At 52.0% G+C, this 10,928-nt stretch overlaps 3 protein-coding genes across 15 annotated transcripts in view; 2 read left to right on the forward strand and 1 right to left on the reverse strand.

Annotated features, from left to right (window-relative positions):
* The first annotated feature begins 249 nt into the window (after nt 1-249).
* On the forward strand, nt 250-6,663 carry LOC120896964. 4 transcript variants are annotated; one of them, XM_040301504.1, is made up of 6 exons: nt 250-1,132; nt 2,203-2,859; nt 3,141-3,205; nt 3,271-4,439; nt 4,512-5,013; nt 5,162-6,663. In XM_040301504.1, exons 2-6 carry the CDS (start codon nt 2,235-2,237, stop codon nt 6,404-6,406), a joined length of 3,606 nt encoding a protein of 1,201 aa, XP_040157438.1. In that variant the 5' UTR covers nt 250-1,132; nt 2,203-2,234; the 3' UTR covers nt 6,407-6,663. The 4 variants fall into 4 exon arrangements, with proteins under 4 accessions (XP_040157438.1, XP_040157442.1, XP_040157440.1 ...); XM_040301508.1 differs by lacking the exon at nt 250-1,132 and adding an exon at nt 1,183-1,562; XM_040301506.1 differs by lacking the exon at nt 250-1,132 and adding an exon at nt 1,569-1,681.
* Nucleotides 6,664-6,760: 97 nt separating this feature from the next.
* On the forward strand, nt 6,761-8,973 carry LOC120896969. Its single transcript, XM_040301522.1, has 2 exons — nt 6,761-8,677; nt 8,778-8,973. The coding sequence occupies exons 1-2, from the start codon at nt 8,378-8,380 to the stop codon at nt 8,919-8,921; spliced, it is 444 nt and encodes a 147-aa protein (XP_040157456.1). The 5' UTR covers nt 6,761-8,377; the 3' UTR covers nt 8,922-8,973.
* A 100-nt stretch (nt 8,974-9,073) lies between these two features.
* LOC120896965 (alpha-actinin, sarcomeric) overlaps nt 9,074-10,928 on the reverse strand; it is a 22,661-nt gene continuing 20,806 nt past the window's right edge. For 9 of the 10 annotated variants that reach the window (XM_040301516.1, XM_040301511.1, XM_040301514.1 and 6 more), the window contains 2 exons: nt 10,667-10,928; nt 9,074-10,593 (listed from right to left, as the gene is read on the reverse strand). The exon at nt 10,667-10,928 is cut by the window's right edge and continues 68 nt beyond it. In XM_040301516.1, coding sequence (XP_040157450.1) covers nt 10,435-10,593; nt 10,667-10,928 — 421 coding nt within the window. In that variant the 3' untranslated portion in view covers nt 9,074-10,434. The remainder of the gene's footprint in view (nt 10,594-10,666) is intronic. The other variant, XM_040301518.1, reaches the window with a different exon arrangement.

Consider the following 10,928-nt stretch of genomic DNA (forward strand, 5'->3'; position numbering starts at 1 on the left):
CCTCCCATGCATCATCGTCGCACACATGTGCGCAAGAAATGCGCGTAATCAAGCGCGCTGGGCAGGGGCAGATCTCCGCGGGAGTGTTTTCGCTGTGCTAGGAGGCACTGCCATGTGCATATATGTATAGCCACACACTCTCACATGCGATGAGCATGTAACTATGCACATCGCGACTTGTTGTGTGCAGAGAGTAAAATAGCGTTGCGCTCAAACTGCGCTCTAGCGGTGGCGGCATCGCCAGGGCCTTGTGGTCGGGCGCATTCTCGCGTTCTCGCGCACACAGAGACTGTATGTGCCAGTACATCTAGTACACTCCCCCTCCCCGTCCTGCACGGGTGACACGGGGACTCATGGAAAAAAAGCGCTGCCGATACCGAGCTGCATTAGAATAGTCTGGCGCACTGTTACCGCCCAGCCCAGCGCAGAAGTGTTGTGTGCGCGAGAGTGCGCGTTGTATAACTGCGTAAAACAGAACGAACGACGGGGTGGAGCGATCTTCACTGTTTGAACACTACCCCGAACCCCCGAAAAGAGAGATGATCGACGTGATCGAGTGTGTTTTGTCTGTGTCTGCATCTCTGCAAACTGTCTGCAGCCTAGAATTCTGAGCTCTGAGTTCGGTGCGCCATACTGAGACCGATTTGATTGTGCAAAAGACCGTTCGTTCTAACGTGAAGCGTATTAGTTAGTGGAGCTATTTTTAGCAACAAAACGATCCCCACAAACCAAACCCCACAGTCTGCCGCCACTCGCAAACATCTGCAAACGTCGTGGTCGTAGTGACACAAACTGTGTTGCTGCTGTAGATGCTGTCACTGCCAACCGTAGCAGTAGGCTGTGGAGCTTAAGAGTGTATTCTCCTTGCACCAGTGAAGAAAAACGGCTCCCCGTGGTTGCCTGAGCGTGTCTGCTCGGCTCTTATCAGTGTTCAACAGTGGTGTGTGTGTGGGCAACCCTCCTTCCCTCCCTCCCTCTCGGATAGCGAGTGACGTGTGCTGTTGTGCAATGGAAAATCGGGACACACTATAATAGAGCTGTTTCTTCTGTTGGTTGGCGTTTGCAGAGATTAGAATTAGACGAATCCAGCAGCTCAACAGTCTCTCAAAGCAGTAGCGGCGGCATACACATGGTGGGTACTCGGGAAAGAGCTGGCTTGCCTGCTTTGCACGGCCCACCAACGCAAGCGAGGAGGCGCAGCAGCGAAGCAACAACGACTCATCTGTTTAAATATCTTCCTCCGTAGTGGAGGCGATCTACTACTAACTCGTCTAGCGCATGCAGATCTTGCAGCGGCGGGTGACGCGGGGTTTGCTTTTTTAAACTGTGTCCGTGTGCCTGTGAAGGGTAGCAGAGGAGGACGGCAGAGGGCGACACGTGACTGCCGCTCAATTGAATGTCTCTGGTTAGCCTTCGCGCGCGTTAGTTGGCGTTCTGACGACGCTCGTACTGATCATGTGTACCCCGCTTAGCTAGACGTTCTTTGCGGCCCAGTTCGCCTAAGTAGCGCGGCAATCGAGAACGGATGTGTGTGTGCGCGTGTGTGGATGTGTATTAAATTGGTAATTGTTTATGCCTTGAAGAGCACGGGGCAGCAGCACGGGAGTCATTTTGCCCTGCCCGGACGACCGCCCTCGGAAAAGGGGACATCCGTGAGAGGCTTAAATGAATAAATTGTAAGGTAACAACAAACCGCTCTATTGATTGCTGGAACGCAGTTTAAAGCCACTTTTTTTCAAACTGTCAACCGTTCAAGCGTTTAGCGCTGAAATTGAAATACAAACTTCCTTATCGCTCTCGCGTACGGCGGCTGTCACCCTCCCATCAGCTGTTGATGCAGGGTGTCCGTCCGCTTCTCCGGAACTTCTATTGCGCATGCGCCAAACACAAATGTCAGCCACGTACAGCACGACACCACGGAGAGCTACACACATACACACACAAGAGCAGCCAGTGATAGCGAACTGGGGGGGAGGGAGGCAAAAACTGTGTAAATAAGATTGTGTTTTCTTCGGTCAATTGTGCCGAACGGGTTGGGTGTTTTTACCATTATTTTGCTACACAAAAACAGTAACGCCAACCACAATGGTACGAACGAGTCGCTCTGTGGCGTCTCCCAATTTGAACGTGCTCCCGATATCCGCCTTCTCCGCCAGCACTCCATTATCTAACACACCATACGGTTTCTTTTTCTCCTTCCAGGACAACCAGCCCGATTTTCCACCAGCATCGAAATGCCCTCGATGGTGCGACGCACCAGAGGCAAACTAGCAGCGCAACGGCAACTGGCCAGCAGCACTACTACTACCGCTGCTGCTGAACGACGCGTCAAACGCGAACCACAGACCAAACTTATCGATGCTGCTGCTGCTGCTGCTGCTGCTGATAGCCTTGGTTCCGATAACGCACCACACCACCATCACGGCGAGCTGAAACGGCTGCCACAGTGTAAGGTGAAGCGCAACTACGCGTGTGGCAGCTGCAGCTACTTTACGCAAAACCCCCGCAGCTATCTGACGCATCTACGCGACACCCACGGGGAGAAGATTAGTGTGTACGAGTGCAAACGATGTGTGTACGCCTCGCGCCACTACCAGAAGCTGGTACGCCACTTGCGAATGGTGCACGGCGGTGCGGACGTACCGGTGGTGGAGTCGGGCAATAAAGGTGTGACACCGGTGGACAATAGTGAAGAGCGACGGGAGGCGATTGAAAAGGACAGTTCCGAGAAGGATTCAGCGAGCAAAGTTTTGGATGCGCTGGGTGTGGGTGGTGCGTATACGCAGCAACTTGTTGCATCTCTGCTGCCATCGCTGTTGCTGAGGAACGTCGAGCAAACGTGGACTTCGTCTCTTTTGGGTAAATTGATTATTTTGTTGAGCTATTTCAATCGAAGTAAGCACAGGATGGAGGTCGCGTCATATGGTACATTCTGGGTCAAACGCGGGGGCAATATCGCAGTATGCTTAGAGTCTATTGGATAATTAGGTCAAACCAAAACAAACCTTTTCTTTACATAGAATTGTGTTCGCGCGATGGTGGTCCAGAAACGAGATAGATGACAAACAAAGTGTATTATTGCTACTGTACATCCAATATTGAATTTTCCCTCTACTTCACTTCATTTATCCCCCGTGCAGCACTCAAGGCCCCAATCAAGTCCGAGATGGATGGCATGCAGAGTGTTGTGACATCACCGGAACGGGTAAGAGTCCCCAATTTTCACCACTTCAGATCATATCCTTTAATAGCTCCTCCCTTCACTCGTAGGACTCATCTTCCCACAAAACCGGCCGCAAATCCTCCGAAGACAATGAAACGGTGCCGAAAAAGCGCTCCAGACCAATCCCCAACCTAATTCCCCTAGCACCCGCCAAGCCGGAAAAGGAGCTGCTAAAGCCGGTACCGATGTCGGTGCTAATGCCACCGGAGGTGGGAGTGGGGCACAGCCACCCACCATCCCCAATGAGCTTACCGTCGTCGCCCCAGACCAAGTGCACATTCTGCGAGCTTAGCTTCGAGTCCACGCTGGATCTAGCGAACCACATTGCAGCGTCCCACAAGGAGGACCTCATCACCTCGCTGCTGCAGAAATCGATGGACGAATCGAACCAGAATCTTTTCCCCCAGACGGGCGACCCCGGCGACAGTGCCTCGAACGAGATGTGGAGAAGTTTGCTCGAAGCGAACCTGTTCGGTGCGGATTCGGCCACACCAGCAGCACGCCCGGACGCTTCAACCTCCGCCAGCTCCAAGGTGGACGACGATGAGGTAGAAATCCTGGAGAGCAAATCGGAAACGTACTGCGGTATCGAGACGGCGCCCGGGTACGGCGAGGTGACGAGCAAACTGGCCTCCAACGATCCGAACGCGACCGGGCTGATGAAGCGGGTGTTCAAGTGTCCGCACTGCTCGTTCTGGGCGTCGACGGCGTCCCGGTTTCACGTGCACATCGTGGGCCACCTGAACAAGAAACCGTTCGAGTGTTCGCTCTGCTCGTATCGCTCCAACTGGCGCTGGGACATTACGAAGCACATCCGGCTGAAGACGATCCGTGACCCGAGCCACAAGAATGCGGGCGTGCTGATGAACGACGAAACGGGCCGCCGGAACTACACCAAGTACAACAAGTACATCACGCTGATGCACATAACGGACAATACTAGTGGTGGTGGAGGAGCAGGAGGTGTTAGTGCTACTACTGCTGTTGCCGGTGGTAGTGGCAGTGCGAAGGAGTCGACCAACTTCCCGAACAAATCGTTCAACGAGAGCAGCATGTCGGATCTGGTGGCGGCGTGCAGTGCGTTCAACATAGATTTGAATGCGTTGGCCAACATGCCCGGGTTCAGCTTGCTGCTTGACGATAAGCCAGCGCACGATGAGACGTCGGCAAAAGTGGACGAAGGCGACCATTTTAAATGTCAATTTTGTGAGTTTAGGTAAGTTGGTACAACGATTCTCGGATCCTGCTTTCAGTGTGGAGTAACTATCTGGCCACACTTTTTTTTTAGTACACCGACCAAGGAGGAGCTGTTGCTGCATACGACAAACAGTCATGCTGGCATGGTGGCGGCCACCTCTCCCTTTCAACTGCAGCTGGATGAAGCAATGGAGCAGGAAGCGTACGGGAAGGCCGGCGGCGGTGGTGGCAACAGTACGGCAAACAATAACATTACATCACCCTCCTCCAGTAGTACGCCGACGCCACCGACGGGTTCGGCGGCCCACTGTAGCCTTAGTAAAAGTGCAGCTAACACTAGCAACAACGATATGCCTAGTACTACTACTAATGGAACACCCCTACTACCACTACTACTAACGCCTGGCGGTGCTGGAGATAAAACGAACCATCTCCCGCCGCCGCCGCCGCCGGAACTGGGCGCCGGAGAGGGTGGTGACGGTAGCTCACACACACGCGGGCTGGCGGTGCCTTCCACCGGTACCTGGCGCCACAGTGCACCGTATCGCTGTGGCCATTGCCATCAGGTTTCTAACTGGAAACATGTGATTCAGGTACACACGCGCGCACACACACACAGGGAGTTGGGTTACGGTGACTAATCCGTGGTGATTGTGACGTATTTGCATGCTTACTCCTGTCATCTTGTGCTTCTTTTCCCGCTTTAACTCATACTCGATATGCTTCTCTCTCGCTCCACAGAGACACTGTCGCCTGAAGCACAATGGACACGTTTTCATTGAGCACGTGAACGCGGAAAGGGACGACCCCGCGGCGCTCGTCGACGGTGCCGACGGTCAGCAGCTGCCACGGAATAGCAAACAGAACCAACCACATTCCGTGTACGTGATCGAGGACGTGGTGCATCCGCCGACCGTTTCCACTGGCAACGGCACCGGCACATCGATCGATGCCCTCGTTAGCTCGTCCATTCCACCGCCCCTGGCACCGTTCAGCCTGGACGAGGTAAACACGCTGGAGCCGATCGTGGAAATCCTCGACAAGGACCCGGCGGCCACGGAGCTGATCCACTTCAACGGTGCCCTCATGCCTTCGACCGTCCTGGTGGACAGTGGGACGGTGGCGCCGGCCGTCCCAAGCGAGCAACTGGAATGCATTTCCTGCCAGTTTCGGGCGGCAACGGTCGAGCAGCTGACCGAGCATTTGGAGCAGCACATGAGCAACAGCCCGGCGGCGGGGACGGGCACAGCGTTCGACACGGCCGGACTGCTCGACCCCGGACCCACCACCATGTACTACTGTGCCCGCTGTCCGGCCCGCTTCCTGCAGCACGCTCACATGCTGGAGCACGAGTCGAAGCACGGGGCGCCCGTGGGCCGTTCGTGCTCGTTCTGCACGTACCGCACCGCGGACGACGATGAGCGCAGCCGGCACGAGGAGGTCCACTCGGCCGCGTACAACATCAACACGGACAATTTGCAAATCTTTCTCGCGGAAAGCAAAGAGTACCCGAAGCCACCGCTCACGCTCAAGGAGACTGGTGGCAGGCAGCTGTTTTACGTCGAGCCGGTGGAAGCCCATGACTCCCCGGAAGGTGAGGTCTCGGCGACGCGCAAGGTGCCGAGAAAATCGAAGCATCGCGTCCGTTCGCCCGACTCAGCAGCTACTGGGACCGAAACCGACCGACCACTGGCTTCTGGGGGCTCCTCCATCTTTCTGTGCGAATACTGTGATCAAACGTTCGACGCGGAGGCCGACCTGAACGCGCACGTACGGAACCACTTTTCGTCGATCCTGGCGCCGCAGGAGGTGCCCTACTACACGTCGCTCAGCAGCACGCTGGACAAGGAGCGCAAGTTGGAGCTGATCGTGTCCGGGGCGGCACCCGGGTCGGCCGCGATGGCCCTGCGCTACGTGTACGATAATGCGCGCCGCAAGGATTGGAGCGTGTACTCCAAGACGGAAAGCGTTTTGTTGAAGTTTTGAGGACGCGGGAGAACTTTCGTTGGATGTGGGGATACATGGAGGTGTATAAGCTTTTTTTTGTTAGATTAGTTGTTTAGTTGTTAGCGTTAGATCATTTCACGCTTTCACGTTCCAAGAACCAACCACCCCAAAGGTTTGTGTTGTTTTGCTATTCAATTCAAAGTGACCATAGGTTATGAAATAGAAAGCGGAAAGCATTAGCTTTTAGAGTGTACTGCGATACTGTGCGAAATAAAATGTAATCAATTGTTATGACACCATTGGCGTACCATGGCGATCTTTCTCCCCTTCGATCGCCACCACCAGGATATCCTGCCCCGTAGTAAAAACCAACTCCACATCGCAACTAAACCGAAGGACCATTTTTTTACTGTGTCTTTCTTATTCTACACCAAAAAAGGGTCAAAAGACAACAGTGTCATAAAATAACAAGAGCATTTTCTCTCCATGTACCAGCAATGGCACACGCTTTTTCAACCCCCACTCGTTGGAGAAAAAAACGGGGTATAAAACCGGCGCTACACCACAAACCACAGTGGTGTGGACGTGGATTCGTCACCTGGAGCCAGCTGGCCAGTCCCTCTACCTGCCCACAGGTGACCAAACGAGGGGCAATAAATTCTCCGGCACTCCGGTACGGGATTGTTGTTTATGTTTTGAAAAGCGCTAATGCGACCACAGGAAAAACGAACAGGACGTCGAAGGCGTACCGTGGCCCGCTTGCCCGCACTTGCCCGTACCCGACGTGAAAGTCGTTGAATGGGATAGTGAGGGGGGCAGAATTTATCAATGAACGGGAAATACCCTGCCCGTGTTCATTGATTCGTTTGCACGTTGGCTGTTTTTTAATGGGTTTCTCCCCCGGGGTGTACCCTCGGCGCCGTCTTCCCCCGGGGCTTGGGAAGGTATTCGCACTACCCGCGACTACGAGATATGATGTGGTCATCTCATGGTAACGAACGCTTCGGAACAACTCACGCTGCCAGACAGTGGTCAGTAGACGTTCATCTCTGCTCCTGTTGCCTTGGATATGACCGGTGCTTGCTTTGCGATCGCGTCTCCCTTTGGGTATGCGTGTGTTTTGTTTTCCATCCATTTGAGTTGCTCCGTTTGCTGCACACAAACACTCCACACCAACACCAAACCGGTCCGCGACGGCTCGAAACATTAATTGCTGTTTGCCAGCACTACACTGCACTACACTTCCTGTCACTTCTTTTCAAAAGTTCCGAGTGCGTTGGGTTTTCCCCCTTGCAAAGGTTGGGACCATTTCCGGCCATTTCGCGGCTGTTTCCGCTGTCCATTGTTTCTGTTTTGGCCGCGACAAATTCCGTTCCGCTTGTTATTCGGGATGTCTGCAAGGATAGCAACGTTTTCCGAAATGAAGTGGGAGATGCTGCTATTTCTTCAATGGTCGATCGGTTTACCCTTACACACACATACGCACACACTTACCCCCGGGTCACCTATTCCCTACCTGTTTGCACCCGTGTGTGAAATATGCCCTCGCAACAAGGATGGCCAGATGTTTCCGGTTATTTTTCTTGCACGTGCACTCGCTACTACCCCGCCCTAGCGCTGCCCATGCCGGGCCAGTTTTTATGAATGAATCGAAGCAACCCTTTCGCCTCGCGTTGTAAAAACCCCTTCCACGTGTGTGTTGTACCCCTTTCACCCGCTCGGTGTGTGGCTATTCCACTCACACTGATTCTACCCTTTGAGGTAGGGATGCGTCCAAATAGAAAGGATCTCCTCATCGGGGCTGGTGGCTCATTACCATTCTGACCGTCAAGCTGTGACGAACACATTCCCTAAGCAGTATTACGGAGAGCGAACCGATAGTGATGTACCGTTGGCAGTTGTAAAACAAAGTGACTCGTAACATTCTGAAAAAAAAAAAAAATCGTGATCGTGATAGCAATACGACCACGACCAGTACCAATACGACCAGTAAACATCGTGATCGTGAACATGAAGTGCAACAATAATAGCGCCGCACGAACGATCGTGTTGCTTCTGTGCTGCTGTGTTGGATTAAGCGCGGGCAGAATAATTCACCGAATCAGCGACTATAACGCACCGATGGCGGAACCGGTGCGCCAGTGCCGTGCGATCTGTTTGACCAACCATCTGCACGAGGAGATCAACAGCATCGTCGTGACGGACGAGTGTACCGATCGGCCCAACTGCTTCATGTGCTGGGACTACTGCAAGATACTGCACGAGGAGAAGCGCATCGTGCGCGATTTAATGTGCAGTGATGTGATTTGTGTAAGTATCTTACTAACCCCGTACCGCGATCTTCACTACTCAGCTCGTTAAACCATAGTGCCATTATATCTAACACGCGCGGCTTCCTTTTCTTTTACAGTACTCTGGATGTAAGACGGCCTGCAAGTACTACGGAGGATTCTATCGAACGGTGAAACAGAAGATCACGTTAAAATCGCTCGCTGTGCCCGTGATCGGACAGCAGGTGGTGAACCATGATCCTGCCAACTCGAGTGCAAGCTAAACAGAAGGACGCGGAGAGCTCACACCACGAAGAGCACCACAGCCTACTAGCTTATTCTAACCGTTTTTTAAACCGCTCCAACGGAAAGACCGACTGCTTGAAAGCATTGTAAATACTATCGCACTTATTTAAAAAAAACCCATTGTTGAATATTATGTAGGAAAAGGATCTATTGTAAATATCGAATAACGACGACCAGGCGTATCGAAGTAATAATAATAAAAAAAAACCGTGTTTTTACTGCGTAAGAAACATTTGTATCGACCGTATCAACCGTTTTGGTTTTGGTGTTGAATAAAAGTGACTCGAGTCAGCGATTTGACGACGATCGAATTAAGGATGAGCATTTCCTTTAAAAAAATCCTTTTCCAAAACATTCTCCCAACCGGAAACGATGGCTCGCGACAGCTCAAAGAATGCGCTTTAAAAACGGCAACAAACAACACAAACACACCAATGAAATTCAAGACTTTTGGCACACGGTTGTTGTTTTTTTTTTTTTTGGTTTGTTAGAAAGTTGTGTTTGTTAGGCTTTTTGTATGTTTTTTTTTTACATTTTTGTGTTGTTCTTTGTTGTTTCTTCTCTTTTTGTTGTTGCTGTTGTTGTTGTTGTGTGTGTTTTTCCGTTTTCTTTTATTATATAAATAAGATTTCCAAAGAACTCGATCGATCGCCCGCTCATCCTTCCCCCATTTTTTCATGATTCTATGCCGACGATCACTAGTATTATTATCATCATCATCATTATCATCATCTTGTCAAAGAAAAGAGAAAATAATAATCATAATCGTAGCGTAATAATCGTAATCGTAATCATAATAAATATGCAATAAAATAAAATGGTTTGCTCAACATGATTATCATCATCAGCAGCAGTAGCAGCAGCAGCAGCGACGGCGGCAGCACTTTGCTCGTAGTATTGTGTTGATCCTCCTTCCTTTTTTTCTGTTCTCGACCAGTTAGTAAACACTTTTTTCCTGACACTTTTTTTCCTGTACGAACGAACGAATAACACTTTTCCTGTTCTGTGTCAATCTAGCTTTACACATCCTGATGGCTAGAGCACGCGCAATGCATGCTCCTCTTACTAGTTCACCTGTGCCGCTGTGTTCACCGCGAGATGCTGTCGGATCGGATTGTTGCGCACCCGAATCGGCTTCTAACCTCTTAAGCACACACAACTACTCGGAGGATCGTACGCAAGCTGCTGCTCCGTGCTGGGTTTGTTTCCTCCATCGTCCGAGACCGTGTTCGCTCCTCCAAAGGCGGCACATTACGCTTCCATAGTGATAATAAACATAAAAATAAAAACCAGCAATAGAGACGGGAGTCGAAATAACTGTTGATGGCGGCGCGGTAAGGGCATGCGCGATGCACTTCGTTGCGCAGGCACACTACTTTTGTTGGCATTTTGTTTGCGTGATCGTGTGTGTGTGAGTGTGTAGGTGTACATTTCGCCAGCACGAGATCAACGATCAGGGCTTCCGCTGGCTTCGGCTGCGGCGGGCACCCCTTAAAGGTCGCTCTCGCCGTACAGCGCCGTACTGAAGGACATGTAGTCCAGCGCTCCGGGGATGGCATTCGGGCCCTTGTACGGTGGCATTCTTTGGATGCAGTATTCTGCCTGATCCGGTGGCAACTCGCGGCGCAGCTCATCGGGAAGAATGTAAGGCTAGAGAGAGGGGAAGGGCACATTCGTAAGTGAACATTCGTGCGACTTCAGCAGGATCCCCAGATTAACTTACCCTGTCGGATGCCAAAATTCTGAACGAGTCGATAACCTGTTCCGCCGTGTCGGTGTCGGTGCTTTCTCGCGTCATGAAGTCGAGGAAGGCATCGAACTGCACGTAGCCCGACGCGTTCGGGTCGACCACGGCCAGGATGCGCTGGAAGTCCATGTCGCCCTGCTTGTCCTTGCCGATCGAGTAGCCGAGCGAGACGAGGCACGACTTGAACTCTTCCGGCGCCAATCGGCCGGTTCGGTTCTTGTCGAAGTGGTTGAAGCTC

The sequence above is a fragment of the Anopheles arabiensis genome, chromosome 2 (assembly GCF_016920715.1).
Source record: "Anopheles arabiensis isolate DONGOLA chromosome 2, AaraD3, whole genome shotgun sequence".
In the NCBI taxonomy this organism is placed as follows: Eukaryota; Metazoa; Arthropoda; class Insecta; order Diptera; family Culicidae; genus Anopheles; species Anopheles arabiensis.